At 49.1% G+C, this 24,632-nt stretch overlaps 1 protein-coding gene across 2 annotated transcripts in view; it reads left to right on the top strand.

Annotated features, from left to right (window-relative positions):
* Positions 1 to 338: 338 nt before the first annotated feature.
* The window catches only part of ANKRD33B (ankyrin repeat domain 33B), a gene marked incomplete at its 5' end in the record, with an annotated part of 67,155 nt that continues 42,861 nt past the window's right edge, over positions 339 to 24,632 (top strand). The window contains one exon of one of the 2 annotated variants that reach the window (XM_080933859.1): positions 339 to 665. In XM_080933859.1, the coding sequence (XP_080789985.1) occupies positions 339 to 665 (327 nt within the window). Of the gene's footprint in view, positions 693 to 24,632 lie in introns of both variants that reach the window. The other variant, XM_080933858.1, reaches the window with a different exon arrangement.

The following is a 24,632-nucleotide window of genomic DNA, read 5'->3' as shown; positions in this document are numbered from 1 at the left end:
AAGCGGCTGGGTGGCGGCGGCGCGATCTGGAGAGGACCTCCGCTGCGCCCGGGACTCCAGCTGGAAAGGCGCCCCGCCCGCTGCCTCGCTTTCACCCCGCCCGGCGGGGCAGGGAAAGCCCCCGCGGCTCCTCCCACCCAAGGGGCTTTTCTCCAGTTGCCAGTGACTTTGCTCCGGGAGCGCAGCCGCCTGGAGCCGCTTTCCGCCAGGCTGGAGCGCGCGGGGCTCCTGCTCTCCTGAGAACGCAAGGGGGCAAGGGTCGGTGACCTCGGGGCACGCCCCGTCTCCGTGTCCCCTAATCCGAGCTCCAGCCCCCGGCCCGCGCCTTGGCCTCCAGCATGGTGCTGCTGGCTGGGCCCGGGCCGGAGGGCGACGGGACACGCTGCTTGTCCCCGCAGTCGCCGACGCCACCCCGGAACGGAGAGATAGGGGACGACCCAGAGGACTACGAGGAGTACGAAGACTTCTCGAGTCTGCCGGACACTCGCAGCATCGCTTCGGATGATTCCTTCTACCCTCCCGGAGGCGAGGAGGAGTGCGGCTCCGAGTGCGAGGAGAGCGTCCCGGAGGGCATCCCTGAAGCGGCGACCCTCCTGCGCGCCGCCTGCGCCAACGACGTGGGGCTGCTGCGGGCGCTAGTGCGGCGCGGACCGAGTTCCGAGGAGGTACAGGAGACAGACCGCAACGGCCGGGTAAGTCCCGACAGGGTTTGGTTTCCCTCCGCTCTCCTCCCTTGCCCGCATTTCCGAGTCACCCTAATCCTGGATCTGATGCCTCTCAGAACACCCTTTCCTTCCTGTGAGGTAATATTGGGACCCCATTTGTGGAGTGGGCGGATGATAGTCCAGCCTGGCTCTGTACTTCATCCAGAGCCCTTTACTGCCCCGAGGATCTCCGAATCCTCACCAGGGGAATAATTCTCCGCACTGGAAATGTGTTGACATCTTTGGGGGGTGGGGTAATCCCTTCTACTCAAGGCTTCCCTGACTGTTACATTTCCCCAGGCCCTAGGTAGGTGATGGTCACTTTCAGGGGACATATTCCTACCCTCAGCCCCATTTGTCCGCTCGGCCTCTCCCGTTGGCCTTGCCTAACAAGTTGGTGCTCGAATTAGGATTTGGAAGCTACAGTTTTTCATTACCTAAACCGCTCTGCTTTTCTTAGTGGCCCTCGTGATGACCAGCCAGCTTTATGTGCGGTCACCGCTGCGGGGAGAAGCCTAGGAGCCTCACAACCACGCTTCAGACAGGCTGGGTGCTCCGCAGCTCAGTAGGGGCACACTCCAGGCTCGCCACGCCGGGAAATGGGGAAGCAGTTTCCATTAATCACACCAACACTCAGAGATAGCAAGGAAGTTTCAAAAGAGAAAAAAAAAGTTGGAGAGCTGTTTCCACTGAACATTAACTGGGAAAGTGACCGCTGTGGCCGTGTCCCCATTAGTCTCTTGCTGGGTGGACAAACATCCTCACCTGATTTCCATGTTCCCAGAGGCCCCGTGGGTTTTTTTTTTTTTTTTTTTTTTTTTTTTTTTTTGCAGACTCAGCTTTGCACAAATTAGGGACGCCTGTGCTTCTGCTTGGGAATCACAGCTGACGGAAAAAAAAATATGCGCTTTAATATAGGGACCTGGTGACCCTGTGCCTTTGGCTTATCCTGGGGCTGTTTATGCGCAGCGTTCTGTGCCTGACTGCAGTCTGGGTCCGGCTTGGGCAAGTGTGAAGCTAGTGTGTCACTTTCTGCTTTTGATAACCTGACATTGAACTCGGAGGAGTGGTTTGTGTTAGGACAGGGAGACGGGTCTGATGAGGCAGCGCTACTCCGGTGTCTGTGGTGGCTGTTCTAGCTGGCTTGCAGCCCGAGAGAGGCTCAGGGGGCTAAGACTGCTCCACTTTCGGTTTCAGTCAGTTTTCCGGTCAGGTGCTGGCTGGAGAAACCTCCCCTTCCTAAGCCAGCATAGTAGCAGCTTGGGGTGGTCTTTGCTTGGAAGCTTTCACCTGTGATCAGCCACTGGCCTCTCCATTTTATTATGTTTTCCCCGAACAACAAAGTTTGAAAACAGCAAGGGAAATTGAGAATTAGTTAAACCTTGCACAGAAGGCCTGACAGTTTGAATTCCAAGACCCCTGGAGAGCCCCTCCCAGGCCCGGAGGCAGGAAGGACAGGCAGATAGCTGCCCCCCCCTCCAGTTGGCCTCCAGTGTAGCTCGCCCGCAGCCACAGTCCCTTCTGTGAGGTTTGTGAGCCTGAAGTACCTTCCTGCCCCAGAGTCCAGAGAAGTCCCTCCCACCTGGCCATCTCTGACTTGTCTTTCTCCCTAATTTGTTTCTCGTTTGTTCTGAAGAGAACTTGGAACAGTCTTGTGCCCAAGCTTTCTGTTGGGTCCGAGCTGTTTTTCTCTCCTTTGGTTTTGAAGACAGAGACTGAAGGGCTTTTGTTTTGCTTGAGTCTCCGTCCCTTTGCACCCATCAGACATGCCTGGAACCCGAGGAAAGAGTCCTACCTGGGCTTTTTATCTCTGGGTCAGAGGACCAGGCCTATGTTCTGTGTGCCCTGAGAGGAGAAAGCAAGAGACTTAGGAGTGAGGTGGTATGTGGCAGAAGACATTTTGGGAACATGCAGAATGGTTCTGTCTTAGCCTAGGGAGGAAGGGAGGGGCCATGGGAGCTAAGGCTAGAGAGGCCTATCAGGCCAAGGTGAAGCTGGCTCAGGTGTGGAGAACTGGGAGTGAGGGAGTGTCACCAGGCCAGTGACTGGTCTGTAGTGCTTCAGCACCTCTTCCGATGGTTTTCTCATCAGAAGAGATGACTGGCTTTCTCACCACCTATCCCCCATCTAAGCCCTGAGCTGGCTAAGGGTAGTCCATCTGTTGAGACATAGGAAGAGGGGGAGTTGGGGGAGGCTGAGATTGTCAATAGCATAGTCATTCGCAAGCAGGCTTCCTTAGAGCACAGGGAAGAGTCTTTAGGCAGAGAGGCCAAAGTACAAAGGTCCTGGTGCTCCAGCCTGGCCTCCAGGTTGATCTTGATTTGTCCTAATGAAAATCATAAGGCTGGCCCCAGAGCTTTGGTGGAATAATAGCAGGGTGACTGCATTACAGCAGGTGACCTCGAACTCTGCTCAGGCACAGCTTCTCAGAAGCCAGTAAAGCAGAGGCTCTCAACTTGTGGGTCCTGACCCCCATGGCCTATGTTAAGCACCCTTTTATATATCAGATATTTGATATTACAGTCCTTAACAGTAGCAAAGTAGTTGTAGTTGAAGGAGCAGTAAAGTAATTTTATGTTGGGGACACAAGAGGACTGTGTTAAGGGGTCACAGCGTTAGGGAAGTTGAGGACCACTGCTCTACAGGGCTTTTGAGTGTTGCTGCTCTTCTGAATCGGTAAGGAGTCCAGTCTCAGCAGCTAGCCACACAACCTCACCTCTGAGACAGTGTCCCGGAAGGATTTTAGGATTTACAGTATTTAAATTATCTGTGACATCATTCCCCTGTAACTGCACACATGCTCTCCCTGTGTTTTTGGATGCAGGTGGTTTCACATGCTCTCCCTGTGTTTTTGGATGCAGGTGGTTTCACATGCTCTCCCTGTGTTTTTGGATGCAGGTGGTTTGCTTCATTAAAGGATGGTTTCCTCCAGGAACTCTTTTCCTAATTCTTTTCTTTGCACCCAGCCTGTCAGGCTTACTCCTACAGCCCAGGTGGCTCTCCCTTAGTCAACAGCAAAATGGAAGACACATTTGGGGCATCTAAGTTTGTCATGGAAGGACGTTTGCATGTCAGATACCCAAGTGTCTCTGTGTGAAATCTCAGGACGTTTTCCAAAGTCACTTTATTTTATGGGCACAGCAAAGCCCCCTCCTGTGGGGTGCCTCCTCCCATGAAAGGCTTACATCCCAAGTTTTACAGATACTCTGGTGTGAACACTTTACCTTGAAATACAATTGGAGGCATCTGTTGCATGTTTTTTAAATGAAAGATTTATGAATGTAGCAATCTCATTTTCCCAGAGGGTCACGGTGTTGGAATCCACGCGCAGCCACCGGTCTTCCCAGGCCTCAGTGTGTATGGCCTGTGTGGACACAGTCAGGCTGACTCACAGAGAAGCTGAGCTCCCGAGTTTTTGCTAATTACTGTGGACAGTGGGTTCTGGCCTTGAACCTCCAGAGCTTGCCAAGGCTCATAGTCCACAAGGAGAGGTTTGCTTTGCAATTTAGGACAATGTGCTCAGTTCATGTGTTTTCCTTCTCCTTAATCTTGCTTTTCCTTTGCCCCCCCCATCTGTGTGTGTGTGTGTGTGTGTGTGTGTGTGAGTATTCTCACCACAGTGCTTGTGTGGATGTTGGAGGGCAGCCTTGGGTATCTGTCCTCATCTTATACCTTTGAGTCGAGGTCTCTTATTACTCATATCAAAGCGGATAGATCCCTCAGTCTTATAGTCTCCTTTGAGGACACACACCTCAAGTGATATGAGAACCTCATGTAGAACCCCACCTTCTAATGGTTTCATCATTTCTTAGGAGTACCACTTTGGGAACCAAACTTAACCCAAGGGCCTTTGGAGACATTTTTTTGTGGTAACCTCTCCAAGTAAGCCCATGCAAAGAAGGCACAGCTCAATTAATGTGAATACAAGCTGTGCCTAGATTGAGCAGATCAACCACTGCACTACTCTGTTCCCAGCTATGAGACCCCTTAGAACCTGTGGTTTCTCCAGGCCACGTGCTTCAGCTCCATCTTCCTTCCACCTCCTCCTCCTCTGTCCTCTCCTTCACCCTCTCCTCCCCACCTCCCAACTCTTCAGCTCCACCTTCCCTTTCCCTGCCCAATCACCAGCTCTAGCCTTTATTTTACAAGCTAAAATGGGGAGAAGGTTCCAATGAAGTCACCTGAGTACAGAATTCACTCCTCATCCTAGGGGAAGTGGAATTACACCAAAATACAAACAGCAGCAGGGCAATCCACAATCATTATGCAAGCCAGACCACCATGTGACTCACTTAGGAAACCCCAGAGGTTCAGTGGTAACCTCTCTGCAGAGGATGGCCAAGTCTAGTCTATGAAGGCTAGGTTTTTCATCTGTCTGCACCCAGCTGGCGGTGAGCTGCTGGTAAGACCAGGATGACATCTGCTGATGACCTCTCTCTGCTCCTTGTGACTGCTCCTCTTCCAGCAAGCTTGTCCTGCTGGCTTTCAGTGGCACATGCAGGCCCAGGTTTAATTCCACTTCTGTTGAAGCAAGTCACAGGTCAGGCCCAGGCTCATGTGGTGAAAATAGACCTTCTTCTCAGTGGAGGAGCTGTGGAGTTGGGGATGACTTGCTATGTCAGTCTAGCAGACGGAAGATGAGCAATTCTAGGACAATGATATTATGCATATACCCATGTGTGTATGTGACTATTGAACAGTGATATGTGCATCTGTGTATGTGTGTATGTATATGTATAAGTGTGTATGTGCATCTCTCTGAGTTCATGGGGAAGTGCTTGGGGGCTTAAGAGGTCATGGTCTGAGGGTGACCCTCCTTGACCATTGGAGTTGAGCTGTCTGTTGTTTTGATGATGAGTCCTCAGCCACCATGTCAGCAAGATGCCTGGGACTTCTAAGCCACTGAAACAGCCTTTGCCTCAGAATTCAGCTCCCAGGAGGCTATGTTGAGGGAGTGGTTGTTTCAGAACAAGCAAGGGGACCCAACAAGATAGGTCAGCAGGTAAAGGCGCTTACTGCACAAAGCTAACAATCTAAGTTTAATCCAAGAAGTGACATCTGGCTGGGAGGGGCGAACTCACTGGGGAACATTGTCCTCTGATCTTGCCCACGTGCAAGCTGTGGTGTGTGCGCCAGTAAAAAGATTTATTCTGGCTCATAGTTTCAAAGGTTTCAGTCCGTGGCCACTCAGGCCTATTTTGGGCCCGTGGCTGCACAGTTCAGCATGGTGGGAACATTCGGTGGGAGGCTACTCACTTCACAGCAATCAGTAAGCAGAGAGAAGGGCCGAGGACCTATTATATCTCCCAGTAGGTTCTACCTCCGGAGGGTTTTATCATATCCTGGTATGATACAAGTTAGAACCATGCCTTCACCCCATCGAGGGGAACCGCCAATGTTCATTTTATAATAAGATAATATATAGAGAGCTTTCATTTATAGCTGGTAACTAAACGAGACTCATAGGGCAGGCAAGGAGGCTCAGAGGGCAGAAGCACTTGCTGCCCAGTCTCATGATCACAGCTGTCCTCTAACTTCCACACACATGTGTACCAGCACATGGGATGCTAGGTATTAGCCCTCTGCTGGCTGTATGGCCGGCCAACGTCTTCTGTCATTCTGTAGGCTGCTTTCCCACTTGGTTGACTGTTTCTTTTGTTCTGCAGAAGTTTGAGTTTCTTGTGGTCCCATTTACAATTGTCAACCTCATTTCCTGAGTAATTGGATTCCTATTTAGAAACCCTCACCCGTGCTTGCGTTCTCTAGTGTACCCTCTACCATCTCTTCAAGCAGCTTCGGGTTTTACGTGGAGGTTTTTGATTCATCTGAGTTGTTTTTTTTTTTTTTTTTGTGTAGTGAGAGCTAAGGGTTTATCTTCTTTCTGCTATATTCGGTTTCCCGACACCATTTATTGATGTTCTCTTTTCAGCATGAATCTTTGTAAAGTACCAGGTGGCTATAGTTGTGAAGAATTAAATCTGGAACTTCTGTCTACATGCCTGTTTGTGTGCTGATACCACGATGTTTTATTACCATAACTGAAGTATACCAGGTGCGCTGAGACCTTAGTCTTTTTGCTTTAGATTGTTCTTGGCCCTCCTGTTTGATTTCTGGTGGACCAGTGTTTCAGCTTACTGGGGTAGTAGTTCTACATCATAGCCATGGGGCAGACAGAAGTCAAAACCATCCCTTATGTAAAACAATGGTCAGTATTTGTTTTAATTAAAATGAATGAGAAAACTAAAGGTGTTGAATTGGGTGAAGGCAGTGTGTTTCTTTCATGAAGTTTGGGAAGTAATTTGTGTAGGTGGGTCTGGGGTTTGTGCATACAGACACACATACACACACACACACACACACACACACACACACACACACACACACGAACATGTGTAATCATGCCATTCTGACTCTTCCTGATTTCGGTGGGAAGGATTCAGATGAGACACAGAGTATGGTGTAGAGAATGAGAGTCTATTACTGAGTAAATGGCATCATTTCTAGTGGGTGAGGTTGCCCAGTGGCCAGAGAGACCTTTGCAGAGAAGAATGCTCTTAGTAGGAGAGCTGGACAATGGCCCGAGAGACTGCCGTGTAGCACGCTCTCCATGGATCAGCATGAAGAGAGCCAGACACCATTACCCCAACTCATGTTTCAGGCAGGTTCTATGCTACTTCAAAGTCTCCGGGACAGCCTCCCCAACGGTCATTTTCCCAACAGATGATTGACAGGCATGCTTGGATTGACTCTTACCGGAGGGAGCAATGGTATGTAAAACCTCCTGTTAGATAGCCATCTTGGAGGAGTCCGGATTCCTGGACCCAAGGCTAGATACCGATCAATTGGTAACCTTCCAGGAAGTCCAGAATGTCATGTCTCCTCCCCTGGCCAGAGATAGGATTCAGGTCCCATTCTTCTGACTGGTCATTTGAGCCCTGTCCCCATTCTTGGTTTTACAAGGTATTGATTATGAGGGAGGAGACCTTACCCAGTGCCTATCGTGTCTGCTGATACCTAACTGGATGCTTAGCAATCCTAAGAGAAAGATCTGGGTGGGGAGGGTGGTGGACGGAAGCCACAGAGTACTTACACCAGGAAGATCTGGGTAACACGGGGAGAGGTGGAATATGGTCTCAGCCTCTTTGTAGCTCTCAGGAACTTGCATTTAGATCAAGTAAGACACTAAGAAATTGGGGCTGGAGAGATGGCTTGAGGTCAAGAGCACTTCCTACCTTTCCTCAGGACCTAAGTTTGGTTCCCAGTACCACATCAGATAGATACTGGCTGTTCTTCTAGAGGTTCTGAGTTCAATTCCCAGCAACCACATGGTAGCTTACAACCATCTGTAATGGGATCTGATGCCCTCTTCTGGTGTGTCTGAAGACAGCAACAGTGTATTCATATAAATAAGATAAAGAAATCTTAAAAAAAAGAATCTTTCTTGTCATTCTGCATATATGTATGCAAGACTCTCGAACAAAGGTTTTATTTTTTATTTATTTATATTTTTCCAAACAAAGGTTTTAAATGGTGATTTGGACAGACGGAAGCAAAGTTGTCTTATTTCTGCTGAGTCAGAGAAAAGGAAATGCGGCAGCCATGGTGTCTCCTGTGACATTTGGCTTCATGGGAAGATGCATTAAAGTGGTGGGATTTTTAGAGCAGTATCTAAGTAAGAACAAAATCAACGCAGGCTTCAAAGACGTATTCATGTCAGAGCCAGAGAAGCTCGTGCTCAAAGCAGGCACGGGATGAGCAGGGAATCGGCATTCTGTGCAGCTCCAGCTGGTTCCTCAGCTGCCCTGGGATGTCTCAGCTGAGGTGTACTGGGTGTGTGGATGGAGGGATGGATGGAGAGGCCCATCTCCGTGTGTCTGTGGGAAGTGGGAATTTAAGGGGGTTACGTTTTTAGTAGCACATTCTCCAAAAATATGTGTTGATGCTGAAGATGGAAGCTAGGGCCTCACGCATGCTAGGAAAATGTCCTTCCATGAAGTTGGTTAGAATGGAGAAGTTGGTCTTCATAGTGCAAGCCTGTAATCTCAGTTACTGAAAAGGCTAAGACAGGAGGATGAAAAGTTCAAGGCCAGCCTGGGCAATTTATGGAGGCTTTATCTCAAAAGAAGAAGTAAAAGGAAGGACATAACTTGGCAGTAAGAGCTCCTGTAGCCTGAGGGGCCCTGGGTTCAGTATCCAGTTCTGGGAGTCGGGGAGGAAGACAAAGACATTACACTGAGTGAAAAAGGACCATTCGCAATGGTAACACTCGAATAATGTGTCTGTAGAGACGGAAGGGAGCTCAGGCTTGGGGAAGTCCTTCTGCTGCTACAGAGAATGGAGGAGCCGTGGGGACGGAGTAGTTCTGTTCCTTATAGTGGCTATGGGAAGACATAAATGGGCTCAACATACATGGAACAAATACAGGCATGCATATTCCCTCACACACATGCATGTCCACAGTCACGTATGTGTGCAATATTCTCTCTCACACATGCATGCACATATCCTTTCACACATATAAGTATGCACCCTTCATACACATGCAAGCACAACCCTATACACAGGTATGTACAACACATTCTCCCACAGTGCAAGCACACGCTCTTACACACATGTATGAACATACTATCTCACATGCATTCATGCACATACTCCAGTACATATGTGTGGACACACCTTTGTACGAATGTATACAGACATACACCTGCACACCGCACATGCATATACATACACCCTTAAGCACACGTGTGTTCACCCCCGTGGTTTGCAGCAATGTCAAGTTCCTGGTATTACTGTTATGTCATTTTTCAGGGGAGTGGCGTCAAGGACAAATGCTGCCACTTCCTGTGGACCATTACCTATTTCCAGGGACATCCCCTGTGGTGTCACCTCCACCTGAATTCACCTTTGGTGATGAGGTTGGAATGAGCCTGGCGCAGCACTGACAGCAGACCCATGAGTGTGGGGAGTAGGAACCTTCCTAAATTCGGGGTCTTGGGCCTCCTGAGGCTGCTGATCCCGGAAGCAGTGTCCTGGGTGCTGAGGGCCACTCCAGCCCCTGCTGCTGGACGCTGGATACAGATGCTGCCGCTTCAGGCCTTCTCTGCCTCTGGGCACCGGCAGGCACTCTTACCTGTGATCTTGGCTGGAAGCTATGCCAGGTCAGAGCAGGAGTGAAGCCACAGCTGAGCACGAATCTTCATCTTTCCAGATGTGTATTTTCCATCCCCCTGCCCAGCTCCTCCTTCTGGATGCTTGGGGGAGGGGTTCCCAGAGACTGTTGTGATGTTCGATTAGTAAACGTGACTCTGAACCAGTTTCTCCTCTTTCCTTGGGATTTCTACTGTAGTGGACCAACTGAAGTTTTTTTGTTTTTTGTTTTGTTTTGTAGCAGATCAGGAGCACACAGGCTTCACAGCCCACAATGGCACTCATTGCAGGTTTATTATTTCATAGTAATTAAAATTCACGTGTAGATGCCAGTCTCTAGTGAATGATCTGGTCAGGCAACTCAACAGTGGGTCATTTTGCTGTTAAATCTATTTGCTATTTGTTACCAAAAAAAAAAAAAAAAAAAAAAAAAAAAGCGAAGAAGGCGTGCATTTGTTTTTGGGCCCGCTGCCACATTTAGCTAGTTTTGGAAAGGAAAGCGTGGTCAGAGCTGGTGGCTATGTAGGAAGAGGATCTGAGCCAGGGGCATCGGTGACCCCCGTGTGCAGGGCTTCATGCCTCTTCCATGCCTGTTGAAAGGCCTCCAGGTGAGTCTCACGTGCCCATAAGTACAGGAGCTCTGGAGAATTACTTGGTGTAGATACTGAGTCTGGTATCCAAGGTGCAAGTGGCAGGTCACATGATCCTCTGCGAGCCATCTGCTCTTTTAAAATGTATTTTTTAAGGTTTGTTTGTTTCACTATTTTGTGAGCATGAGTGTTTTGTTTGCAGGTATATTTGTGTGCCCTGTGCTTGCCTGGTGCCTTCAAAGGTCAGAAGAGGGCTTTGGATTCCTTGGGACTAGAGTTACAGATGGTTGTAAGCTACCATGTGGTTCCTATGCAAGAACAACGCATGTTTTTAATGGCTAAGCCAACTCCCCAGCCCTTTTTTATACTTATTCGTTTTCCTCGTGTGTGGGCACATGTGCCCGTGTGGGGGGTCTGAGCGCAGCCAGGCTTCCATTTGTGAGATCCAGAGTCTGAGCAGGTTGCCAGCCTCAGCAGCAAGTGCCTTTCCCCACTGAGCCTGATCTTTTGATCTTGTTTCCTGTAGGTCTGAAATGGAAAGGCCTGTGAGGTTAGCACCACCTTCCTGTGTTTCCCTGGGGGATACGTAAGCTCCTTAAACAGGAAGCATTCCTCCAGCGGCAGACATTCATTCGGCAGCTATTGTCTCTGAGTTATATAAAGGTCGTTTCTCAGTACTGCTGGCTGCGCTTTAGCCTCGGAAAAGGCGCCAGTGAAGCAAATGTTTAAGCAAAAAGCAGCGATTAAGGAAATGGAGCTGGGTGTGGTGGTTTACACCTGTAATCCCAGCATTCAAGAGGCTGAGGCAGGAGGATTGCTTGGCTGTGAATCTGAAAGCCAGTCTGGGCTGTAGTGTGAGAACCTGTCTCAAAAATAAAATAAAACAAGAAGGAAAAAAGGAAAGGGGGGAGGGAGTGGGGTGTTGTGGTGGCACATGTCCCAGCACTTTGGAGGGGGGGATGGGAGAAGCAGGAATTGGGAGTTCAAGGTCATCCTTGACTGTGCACAGGCGCCCACAAGTCAAGGACTGTGGAAAGGGGAGCTGCAGGGAGATGAGGAGGCAGCTGCGGCACATATCTGGGCACCCCGAGTCTGAGCCGGTGGGGACTCAGGTGCTGCGGTGGAAAGCTGAGGAGAGGCAGAGGGGCCTGGAAGAACTGTCAGTGACGCCCGCAGCCTTACATCTTTCTTGAATACAAGTCAGGGCAAAGATGGCAGCCCTGGGGGCAGTGGTGCCGACCCACCCTAGGTCTGCTATTGGGGTCACCAGTCAGCCGAGGTGTGATTCAGAGGTCTCCTGTAACTTCAGTGCGGGCACAGTGCCAGTTCTAAAAGACCCGCCTCCCACTCTGCTGCCTCTGCCGAAGCCTTCAGTGTTGCTATTCGACAGTTCACGGGACAATAGTCATCTACTAAAAATAGGCAGTGACCCGACTCCTTCTCCACTGTGGCTGGTGGCACTAGGCTTTTTCTTTTCCCCTTGGTGAGAGAACATGGGTGGGTTTCTAGGAAGTGAGTTTCGGGTGGGGAAAAGTTGGCTCACTCATCAAGTTAATAATTGAACCCAGCTTACTGAACTGTGGTGACCTTCTTTTCTCTGCAGTACAGATACCTGAGCAGGCCAGGGACGTTTCCCGAAGTTCCTAAGGCCAACTGTGGGCACCGTGGAACAGGGGAAGGAGAGACTACTGAGGTCTGTCGTTTGTGCGTCCTGTCTTCAGTGGTAGCCTGGGCCAGACCACATTGATTGTGATGGTGGGAAGGTTACTTACAAGGCACCAACTGGATGGGGCTTCCCACTTATACCGGTCACTGTGTGTGTGTGTGTGTGTGCGAGCACTTACTGTGTAGGTGCATGTGGAGGTTAGAGGTCCTTCACCAATGTCCACCTTAGTTTTATGGCAGGGTCTCTCAGTGAAGAAGCTCCCATTTCAGCCGGACTTGCTTAGCCAGTGAGCCCAGGTCTGTCTGCATCCGAGAGCCTTCACCTCTCAGCAGAGGGTTGCGGATGTACACACACGGTTCCTGACTTTCACCTGAGTGCGGGCATCCAGACTCAGGTTCTACTGAGCAACCTACCTTCCAGCCTTACACTCATGACGTGAACGCCATCATATGCAGCGGGGAGCAGGGCACAGAGCAGAGCTGTCTGCTAGGGCAGGGGGTATTTGGGGGGGGTGGAGAGCACTGGTTGGAGTGAAACTGGAGTTAGGGCTTCCAACCCCTGAAGTGTGCAGGGAAGTAAATAGACTCTCTAAGACAGTTTCATCAGGACACACTGTGGCGGCAAGTTCATACTGAGCTATGGGTTGGTTTGTGTTGGAGCGAGACTCTGTCTCAAACACAGAGCCAGAGAGCTGTTTAGGGGATTTTCCAGTGAGTGAAGCTACTCAACACTCCCCCCCCCCAGGCGTGTGTCAGTAACCCTGGCAACCCCCTAAACTGAACTGGCCAGCCAACCTGTCAAAATCGGTGAGCTCATCTTCCATGAGTGAGCACCCCTTATATCAACCTCTGATCTCCACCTGCATGTATGTACACACACACACACACACACACACACACACCCCACCCCCAGCACAGCAGAGAGTGAACAGACAGAAACCCAACTGCAGCACAACGTGAGATCTGCCCATCTTCATTCTTTAGGGCTGCCCTGTGGATTTGATATTGGCTGCTCTCACAGTCATGCAAGCCGGTTCCTTAAAATAAATCTCTCCACGTCTGAGCCTCCTATTGGGTTCAAGTCTCTGGAGAACCCGCACTGACTCTGCCTCAGCAGTATGCTCTGCTGGCCACGCCCCCTAGTCTCTGGAAGCTGCCCACTCAGCCTGGCTGCTGCCTTGAGGGTCACACTGACAGACTGGCAGGTTTCCTCCTGCTGCCCTCCTCCCTCCTCCTGCTTCCCTCCTCCCTCCTCCTGCTTCCCTCCTCTCTCCTCCTGCTTCCCTCCTCCCTCCTCCTGCTCCCCTCCTCCCTCCTCCTGCTCCCCTCCTCCCTCCTCCTGTTTCCCCTCCTCCCTCCTCCTGCTTCCCCTCCTCCCACTCCCCCTCCTCCCTCTTCCTGCTCCCCCTCCTCCCTCCTCCTGTCCTCTGCATGGAAAGATGTTTAGTAGTGTCCCAAAGTTCTCCTATTAGATGATAGAATAAACTCTCCCCAGTGGTGACAAAACTATCTGGGCACTACCATGTGTTCTCTAGGGACATAGTTACCCTGAGAAAGTCCCTAAGCCAGGGCAGGTGGCCGTGAAGCTCTGGACGTTGTCCTCCATCTGGAAAGGAGCTGTCTGCTTCTTCTACCTCTTCCTTACCAACAGTCTGGTCAAATGGTTCTTAGCTGCACAGTCATTCTTTTTGTGAAGAGCAGGTTGTGTGTAGCCCAGCATGACCCCCAGAGACCACTCTTTTGAAACTTGAAGAATGTAAATGCCTTTGAAGAAAACTGTCTACTGGCTCCTTCAGAACATGCCTATCACAATGTCTTGTAATCAGGGTTCCTGGCCCTGCAACGTGGCTGCCTTTTTCCCCCTTCTAAAACAAAAGCAGGATCTCATTAGGTAGCCCTGGATGGCCCAGAACTCTATGTAAACCAGGCTGCCCTCAAGCTCATAGAGATCTGCCTTCCTCTGCCTCCCAAGTTCTGAGATAAAAGATTGTGCTACTGCATCTGGCACACAGCTGCTTTTTATTCGGAGTCTTTATTGTTTGAATATTAGTGTTATATCATATTTTCCTTTAGGAATTATAATAGAACAAATGGATTTGCAAAACTCCGAATTGAGGCGCTTAGCCCCATCAGGCCAAAACCTCTGCTCCTAATTCTATAAATTCCTCTGAGTTTCCCTGTCACCCTCTGTTATCCAGGGCTTGCAGTGAGGGACACTGAGGCAGCCAGCATGTGCTCAGTGAGGACACAGTAGAGCCAGCCAGAAGCCAGAGACGCCTGCTTCCTCCTGCTGCAGCTGTGCTTTACCAAGAAAGCTGTATGTGTGTGTGTGTGTGTGTGTGAGAGAGAGTGAGAGAGAGAGAGAGAGAGAGAGAGAGAGAGAGAGAGAGAGAGAGAGAGAGAGCCTCACCACACAACCCCAACCACCTTTCTAGTTGCCATTTCCCTCCCCAGTCTTCCGACTGTTGGAACCACAGGCATGGACCACCTTCTTGGCACACATTCATTTTTGACTTTTTCAGAGGGACATTTAGTAACTAGCAGTGCTTTGATATAAAAAAGGACATGCACAAACACGCTAGAGTCTTCATAAAGCTGCCTCAGGGTTTAATGTATTTACTTATTTTTCAAATAAGTAAACCTGTGTTGGGCGGTTCTGGCAATAGGGTGCAGGGATGAAGTTGGGGTGCTGTTGGGGGGGGTGGCTGCAGAAATGCCCAAGTGAGAACTGTGTCCTGAGGGAAGTGTAAACTGAATAAACCTTTTCCTCCCCAACTTGCTTCTCAGTCATGATGTTTGTGCAAGAACAGAAGCCCTGACTAAGACACGGTGTCAGTCTCCCCCTCCCCCCTCCCCTGTAAAGACCTCGGGCTCTTTGTTAATCAGGGTCTTTATTTCTGTCATCTGTTCATTGCCGATTGCTTCTTCTGTTTTTGCTGCCAGATGAGAAAGCAGAGTAACATGGCTGCACGTGGGGAAGAGAGGAGGGTGGCACTGGTTCCCAGCCAGTGACCCCCTATGTGCTTAAGAGCTGCTGTTTAGATTTGATGCAGTGTTAGAATACAGTGTGCCTAGGGCTTCCATAGCTGTACCTCTGTGTGTGTGTGTGTGTGCACTCGAGAGAGTTCTCTTAGTTTCCCAAACACTCCGTAAGATGACATTTACGTCAACAAATTGTTCTCATCAGTCTTTTAGCGCAGAACCAGTTTTGCTGTGAGGCACTGTAATGCCTAATTTAGGAAGTTGTTATCCATATCCTGTAGTCAGAGCCAGATTCAAATGTCGATCTTTTTTCTGGGTAAATATGGGCCTTTCCCGATACATTTACATTGCCAGGGCATTACTCATATTTCCTGGTGTTTGACTCTACAGTGCAAATGTGTGCCTTCCCCATGCATTTACATGTACCAGGACATTATTCACGTGGTTGCTTGCTTTTAACTCACTAGCAGTGTGTGCTTCTCTACGGAGCTGGGAAAACACTTTTTCTTGCTCAGGTGCATTCTGGGGGTATGGAAAGTCTTTACTGCAAGAAAAATGCTTCTGCTTTTAATGACTTGAAAGACCTAGTGTTGTACAAGTTCTTTAGGTCATGCTCTTAAGGGACCATATGGGGTCCCAATGATGGCCCTGCACCTGAGCTTCATTCAAAATCATCCCTACCTTTGCCTGTAGAGGTCTTTCTCCCTCCCCTTCCCACCTATCCCATGCTGCTTTGCTGCCAAGGTGTTGCATTAAACAATAAAAAATGTAAAGAGGCACCATGCCACGCTAGCGCACTGGTGACCACATGGCACCAGCAGGCCACGTGGCACAGGCAGGCTGTTCTCATCTCGGCTGACTTTGGCCCAGAGCTTCCGAAACCTCTCCACCCAACTTGCTAAGTTCCATGGCGAGTCACTGCCACACCAGCCCCACGCATCCCAATTCCGTGGAGGGCTTGGCGCACCTTGCCACCGTACTTTTCTCGGGAACTCAGTTATGTTCCCGTGAAGGAAAACACCACACAAATTTAGTTTAAAATTAGCAGGTAGCTCAATCGCTGGGCGCAACAACTAACATCCTAATTAGTACGCCATACCAAAACTAATCCTCCTTTGGTGGATCTTGGCGGATCTGCCATTTTAAGGGGGGGGGGACGATCTGATTCGTTCTGTCTTGTACCCCTAGCTCTGTCCTAGTCCCCAAAGCTGCCAGGCCCTTTCTTTTCCGGAAGTCCCGCCTACTCCTCACTCAGTGATTGGTCCCTGAAATCTTTATTCATTAGGGGAAAGTCCTTGCCACACCAAGGGGCCAGGGTCTGGTGGGAGTGCCTTCTAGATTATCTCTCTTTCCCTTCTTCAAGGAGGCCTGCAGTTTCAGGCAGTCTATTCTACCACCCCAAGCCTTAGAGAAAGTAGCATCGGAAAGAAGCGGTGGGCCTGTAGTGTGAGCAAGAAGGAGATGCTTGCCCAAGCCATTGGGCCTGAGGCTGGCTCATTACCCCATCGTCACCTAGCAGGGACTGACCAAGCAGTGCAGGTGACAAACAACCGCTCAGGAAAAGAGATCACCCTTGCTCATCATGACTTACTGTTTATTGTTATGACTCTCATGACTCCCGTGACTGCCTCAGTGTCTACCGTCTCTCCTGTCCTTGCCTCATGACCCTTGACCAACATACTTCAAAGCTATGCCGCCTGAGCTCCCATTTTTGTGTTGTAGAAAGAGAAAGCCCTGTCCTCTCAGCTGCTTGTCTACGCCACTCCATCTTCAAACCCGGTGAGCCCGTGCACAGCCAGAGAGTCCAAGATTTGCCTTGCGCTTGCCCCACATGATCCAGTTCAGTTCAGTCAAACCGCCCAGTGACGCTCGGGACCCCAGATTGTTAAGTGAGCTTTTCCCAGGGTGGCTCCTTCCTCCTCATTGACTCTGCAAGGGGTTGCCACCCTCAGGGTCTGTGAGCAAGACAACTTGCTCATGGTCCAGCTGGAATCTCTTTCATTCCCTCGCCTGACTGTCAAATTTGTTCAAGATTTTACTTTAGGGATCAAAAGTTACCCAGAGTGACTCTTATGCTCCTGTTTGTACTTTTATTTTCTTGTCTGGCCTTAAAAAAAAAAGTTAACCAATCAGCCCTTTTGATACTTTTCTCCTTGACCTAATCTTCTATTAGTTTTTAAATTAGTTTTTTAAAAAACGTTTTTAACTACTGACATGAAACATCCGAATTATACACATTAAAAGGAATGTTTTGATCCCTGCACGTAGTGTGTGACGTTTGAGACTGGGTAAGTTAATGTCTCCTCGGATAGATGTTATAAAAAGAATTTTATGTAGTCGCCCCGTGTAGGATGATGTCATTATACAACATGGCGGGTCGAGCCTATCATTGGATGAGAAGGAAAGGTAGGCGGGGAAAAGCTTAGGAAGGCGAGAGGAGGAGAAAGAGGGAGACTCAACAAGAGGCAACAAGGAAACAGAGGTGGAGGTTTCTCTAGGCACATCTATATGGATAAGGTTGTTATGAATATTTTTATGTTTCTATTCAATATTTTTATATTCTCTCCCTGTCTTTCCTTCTTTCTTTCACTTTGAGTCTTTGCTAGAAAAATTGCTTTTGAAGAAGTTATTTTAATGTCTGAGGATTTGATATCTGGGTCTCCTGGAGGATGTTTCTCTTGGTCTTCTGGTATATTCTGGTCATTATTTCCTGTATTGTCGTATGACAATTAAGTAGCCCTGAATGGCTGGCCTTCCTCTAGAGAGGCAGGCAGAACAGGGCAGCCGGTTGCAGGCTGGCTTGTGGTCACTGTAGTGCATTCTTCTTCTGGTTTACCTCACTTTAGGGCTAGCTTTAGGTTTCCTTATAGTAATGACGGGCTTTGAAGGCTCATGTCATCCAGTCTTCCCAACCATTACCTCCCTGTTGGGACTGTCGTGCCTTGCTCGCTGCTGGCTTGGTTCTCTGCAGCCCTGTAGCACGGTCACGGTCACGAGGGGAGCTGAGGTGCTTTCACCTTTCTGGGAACTGGGCTTGCCACGCCTGCTTGGCTGGAAGAGGGTTGGGTCCACTGGAATTTTGTTTTGTGGAGACAGCGTTTCACGATGTACCACTGGCTGGCCGGGAACTCCCCGTATAGACTCAACTGTGGAATGTTTAGAAAATATTTAGTAATTTTAATGATTTCAGGCACCCAGTTCCCACCCGTCCGGCTCTGCACAGACCCAGTCTCCCTCTGACCCCGGGCGGTCCCTTGGCTTCCGAGGTGGGCTTGGTGCACCCCGCCACTGCACTTCCTCTTCAACTCAATTAAGTCACCACATGATAGAACACACCAAAAATATTCATAACGACCTGTTATTTATGTGCAGAGAAAAATCTTAACATCTGCTTCCGTGGTTGCTCCCGGCTCCTCCCCTTTTTTCACTCTTGTTCCTCCCTCTCTTTCTAAAACTGTTGTTTCCGCCCATCCTTCCTTCTCGTCCAATGACAGCTCTCTTTTAATTTCAACCACACCTTTTAGTTTTGCGTGTGATGTTTTAAAGCAAGAGAATGCTAGATTTTTGCATGTCTGTTAAACTTAGATTTATATTTATTTCATTGCTTCTGTGCTCCCAAAATGCTTGTCTTATGACGAATAAACCATTTTAGGATACATGTGTATATGTACATACATATGCGTCTGCTTTTGTCCTTAATTTTTCATGTTCCTTCTTTTGTTTGTTTTTGTGGGATGGGCCAGGATGCATACTGTGGCTGGAGGTCAGAAGACAGCTTGCAGAGACTCCATTCTTTTTCTACTCATGTAGAAATCCTAATATTAGGATTTGAGGCATGAGTTCTCATGTCCCCCCATCTCTCTCTCTCTCTCTCTCTCTCTCTCTCTCTCTCTCTCTGTGTGTGTGTGTGTGTGTGTGTGTGTGTGTGGCAGTGGGTGTGAGACACATTGTCAATTTAATCTCAGTCTACCCTGGAGATCTCAATCCTGCTGCCTCCTTCTGAATTCTGGGATTGCAGGCGTGTTCCACTGCCACACCTGGCTTTAGGCATGTGCTTTTATTGCTTAGTTATTAACCTGCCCAACAAATTGGTTTGTGTATTCTTTCCATTGTCCATGTATTTCCCCAACACTTAACTCAATACGCTGGGCTGTTTCTGGGCCGCCTGCCCTACCCGTACTCCCGTTAGTGTATTCTCACTCGTACCCCCGTTAGTTTGTATTCTCACCTGTACCCCCGTTAGTTTGTATTCTCACCCGTACCCCCGTTAGTTTGTATTCTCACCCGTACCCCCTTTAGTTTGTATTCTCACCCGTACCCCTGTTAGTTTGTATTTTCACCCGTACCCCTGTTAGTTTGTATTTTCACGTCTATGTTTAATTTCCTCTCTCTTATTGCTTGAAGTATCAGACACATGCATTTAGAAAGCCATTGAGAAGCCCGTGAGCTTGCGGCAGTTTTCTCCCAGACCGCTTGCCTGGATGCTGCCCCGAGTGATGGATCTCTTCCCACCATATTCGCTTCCACGTTCATTCCATCTGGCCGGGACCGGCCGCTCTTCTGGCAGGGAACCTGCTCTCTCCTGATGAGCCTTGATTTATCAGTTCAGGGTGACGTTCATGACTCGCTGTTGTGGCAGATGGAGTTTTTTTGTTCCTATCCCTCATTTTCCCCCTTTAGAGTCAGACCCGGCCAGCCATCTGCATAATTTCGTATTTAGTATCCTCATTCCTTCTATGGTGGGCTTGCGTGCGTGCTTCCGTGCGTGCGTGGGTGGGTAGGTGCGTGCATGTATTTGGAATAGGTTTTCACTCTGTAGCCCAGATGGGCCTCAAACTTGAGCTGCATGTGTCCTTGGCCTACAGGGTATTGGGATCACAGATGTAGATATCTACCACCATGCCCGCCCTTGCCTGTTTTATTTTACCTAAGCCCCATACCCTTCACTCTGCCTTCTCTGGTAGATAAAGGAATTCCTCGCCCCCTTCCACGGCTACTTCTGTCTTCAGTATCTTTCTGCAGACAAGATTAATGACATTTTCTTGACTTTGTAACTATGCCATGACCTCGGCTTTCTAGTTTGACTTCACAAACTGAAAACGAGTAAAATTTGTAGTGTCGTAACCAAGCGTTGAGACAGGATCACCTCTTCTTTTCGGTGTGGTTTTAAGCTACCGCGGCCTATCTTTTACTCAGTCTTTATCCTTTTTTTCAGGGGCAGAGCCTTAGCTCTTAACTCATCACTCTTTACAAAATATAAAGCAAAACTGGTGTTTCACCGCTCCACCCTGGCAGCTTCCTTCAGGCACTGCTTCAGGTATGAGAAGGCAAGCGTGTGATTAACCTCCCTGCACCTGAGTCTAGAGTCATCCAAGGGGCACACGCACAAAGTGTTACAGTTGCGGCCATGAGGACTCTGAGCAGGCCGGAGGTGACAAGCATCCCTTGGTCACATCACAGATGGCAAGCGTCCTTTTCTACTGTCTGCTTGTGGGTAAAAGATGCTTGCACAAAATTCTCTACATGATGAAGATCTTGGAACTTCCTGAGCCCTGCTGCTCCCCCACCCCCACCCCTCCGAGCTGTATCTCCTAGAACCATAAGCGCTGGGCTGGCTTCTTCTTGACTTTGTGATGCCTCTTTAAAGATTTGTGTATTTACCTTGTGTGTGTGTGTGTGTGTGTGTGTGTGTGTGTGTGTGTGTGTGTGCTCGAGAGTCATGGCGCATGGGTGAAGGTCAGAGGACAACTCAAGTCCTCAGACTTGGCAGCTGATCCCTGAAATTCCTGCCGGTGTGCGCTACCCTGAGGACCTCCTCTTCATCTTCCTTTGGTTGTTTTTAAAGCAGCAGAAGACATTTGCAAAGCGTTTGCTCTGTGTATTTGCTCTGTCAGCATCATTGTCCCTCGGTACAAGCTGACCCAGCCTTCCGGTCGCTGGAAGGAGAAAAGGTACGCAAATGACAAGGGTTTTGAGTACAGTCAGATTTCATTTTATTTTACTTCATTTGCCAAACAAATACCCAGTTTTACAACAGGTGCCACTGCCAGGGTGTGACTGAGGCTGGCAGGACCCCACTTCCCACCAGGGATGACAGCTGAGAGACGTTCTTTATACCCCTCAAGTAAATTGCTGTTTTTTTAAAACTGTTTTTATCTTTTCTGGTTTATTTTATGTATAACTCATATCCTTTTATATATTTGAGATGATCAATTTATAGCTACTTGGGTTTGATATTTATATTACCCACGAGGGAAAAACATGTCTTTGATTAAAGAAACTAGGTACAATGTTTTGGATGTTTACTAGAAGCTTAGTGAAATTCCCAGGATCTAAATCACTTTCTTTCTCACAGTATCTTTTACAAAGCTTGGATTCTGCACATTGATACAAAGAAAGAGTAAAAGCAGCTGTCAGATGCAGCCCTGTGAGCCAGCAGAATGAAGCAAATGCCTGGCCCTCTGGTTTGCAGTGGGCAAAGTCTCAGTTAGTCTCTGTTAGCTTTAACTCAGGATAGACAGCTCAAGCACTTCCCAGAAGTGTGTTCACTCAGTTGATACTCTTGTAAAAAGTTGTGTTTGCAGACATGGTTCCTATGTTCCTTTGAGGAATATGAAGGACCCACTGTTTAGCCCAGGCTGGCCCCAACTTAGACTCTTTTTGCCTCTTATGATCCTAACATTTATAAGACAACTAGCCAACTTCTCTTTTCCCCTTAACTTCCTCCTTGTCTGATAACCATATTTACCTTTACAACAAATCTCCCGGTGTTAAGAATGGAATGCAAGGATCACAGGAATCCCAGCTTCTTTCTGGGCCAGTCTCTCCCTTGTGCCCCAGCTCAGTCTCCCCCATCTTGCTCACCTGGAGACGCCAGCTTCTGTCCAGTCACCCTGTACCCCGGCACACACCTGACCCTGGCAGAATACCTGCAGATGTGCCACCCATCCTGTGAAGCCATGTTTCCCTCCTCTGTCTGAGCCCACCCTGTGCCCTGCCTCCGCTGATCTCACCCAGCCTTAGCAGCTATGGCATCCATCCCTGGGAACTCCTTTCTGGGCTCCTCACTTTCTGCCAAGAAGCCATTCTTATTAGCTTCCTGTCTTACACAACAGAAAAACCATCTCTAGGAACTTCGGGAGCCCTCACATCCTTCTGTCTTTAGACATGCCCTCCCTCACTGAGGCATGAGAAACAGTTTGCAGGCCAAAGGGAAGAGAATTGCCACCCCTCCCCTCCCTTTCCCTGTGAGAAGGGAAACCCTCCAGGGTTCTGAGGTGGTCATTTACTCACCATTTGGTCTGACAGCTTTGTTCTTGGAGGGGACTTCTAGACAAATTACCTGTCATCATCACCTGGCTGTCACCCCAGTGAGCCACATGAGAGTTGCTCATCACCATCCAGTTGGTTTCCTGGGACCTGAGTCCCAGCCTTTGAATGGGAGGGGCTATAGAGGAGGTATCAGCTACAATGGAGGTCTGGGACCCAGCAGTGGGAGCTGAGTCGTGGAGGGCTCAGATGGGGGAGAAATGGGAAATGGGGCAAGGGTGACACCCTAGCATGATGGGAGTCAGGAGAAGGAAGTACTGGCCTGATGCTGGGTCGGGGAGGGGTGCCGGTTTCTACCTCAGTCCTTACTAAAGACTACAGACTGGATGGGCCATACTCCCACAGTCCTGACATCAGGAATCCAGGAGACAGCAGAGCCATGCTCCCCATCTCTGATGCATAGCTCTTGTGCCTCACCTTGTCCCTAGCGTAGCCAGGCACTCCTGGGTGTGTAGTGGTATTGCTCCAAACATCACCCCCATTTTCTGGCACTCCTGTCTCCTGGATGACCCACTATGATCTTTAGATTCCTATTCATGAAGGTACTGTTTCCAAATAAGATCACATTCATATATACCAAGAATTAAGAAGCACCCCCACCCCATGTGAATCTATGTTGTGAAACGGCATCTCATCAGAGAGCTCATGTTAGCCTCAAACTTGGAATACTCCCGTATTTCCTTCTCTGGACCTAAGACTGCCATTCATGCCGTAGCACCCCACTGCGCATGTCTTTTTGGGGTGTGCGATGGTAGCTGAAGGAGAGAGGAACCTTTGGCAGGGTGTGCTGAGCAACCCTCAGGGATCTGCACGCTTTCCTGAGGGGCCTTGTGAGTCCTCACCCTGACACTTCCCTATCTTTTCTGGTCATAGCCTGCAATGATTCTGACTCTGGAAGTCACCAGCGGTTTCCTCTTGAGTGGTTAATGCCAGTCTGAAGCTGAATAGCTTGTTTGCGGCGAGTACCTTCTTGAAGGGGGAAGTGCTTTCTTAGAGAATTCAATCCAGGGCATGGTGGAGGTGCTGTGGCCAGCTCAGCAGTTGGTGACCCTGGCTTGGTTGTCCCTGTCATCGGTTGTACCCGGAATAGCTGGGCAGCGTGTTCCAGGCAAAGAAGAAAACACCAGAGCAATAGGATGCTTTCATTATGAGTGTAGCTCTAATCCCAGCATCCTTTGCAAATTAGGAGCCCTCACCTCAGCTTGTTGCTAATATGAACCTGTACTTCAAACTGCTGTATGTGGGGTGTACACATGGGTGTTGTTCTAAATGGTTCTGGATTTCTGAACGTTGCTGTCTTTATGGAGCCCTAGACTTCTTTTCCTCAATGTCTCCTTCAGGTGCCTAGTCAGAGGTAGATCTCTCCGCTTCTCCTCTGCCTTGCTCGCTTTCTGATGTGTCTCTCCCTGCAGTTGCTTTCTCTCCACCCCGAGGAGATGCTGCTTTCTCATCCAGTGGCTACAGTGCTGTTGGCTCCTGCTCGGAGCCCTGCCCTCTAGCCCTGCAGTGCTTGACCTATATTATGTTAACAGCGCCTCACTGAGGTGCTGCTTACGTACAGAATGTGTAAGAATGTGTACACTCGGGCAGCTGGGTGCTTTCCAACAGGTTTGGCCATGCACCGTGTATGTAGGTATGCCCTCTGAAAATAAGTTGTCAGGCAGTGTACCGAAGCCATACATTGTGCTCCTGAAAGCAGAGGAGGGCCAGGTCCTTGGTGGCCTTGTGGTGTAGTAAAAACAAAATAAATGGGGAGACATAAAGTTGTTGCAACCATACCAGAATATCCTGTTTTACTAGAAGATTCTTTTTGCTGGTAAAAGGACATATGGGAAACAGTGGTCAGAGCTTTAGCGTTAGCCCGGTCTCCTGTCTGGAGTTCGATCTCCAGAACCCACATTAGTAAAAGCCAGGGTGGTGGAGGGCACTTGTAATCCTTGTGGGGTGGAGATGGAGATGGATCGTTCCCTGACTCATACGCCAGTCCGCTAGTCTGCTCGACAAATTATAGGCCACTGAATGACCTGAGGTTGCCCCCGTCCTCTATAAGCATGCACAGTATGTGGCTGCATGCCTGCACATGTGCAATTTCACATACATGAACATGCACACATGTGTACTCATGTATATGCATATACAAAAATATATGAAAGGTGTAAGATAGGACTTGCGCAATCCAGGAACACACATACTCACATGTTGTTATCAGAGT

Source organism: Micromys minutus (assembly GCF_963924665.1).
Source record: "Micromys minutus genome assembly, chromosome: 20".
NCBI lineage: Eukaryota > Metazoa > Chordata > Mammalia > Rodentia > Muridae > Micromys > Micromys minutus.
This window is presented reverse-complemented; position numbering and strand designations above follow the sequence as displayed.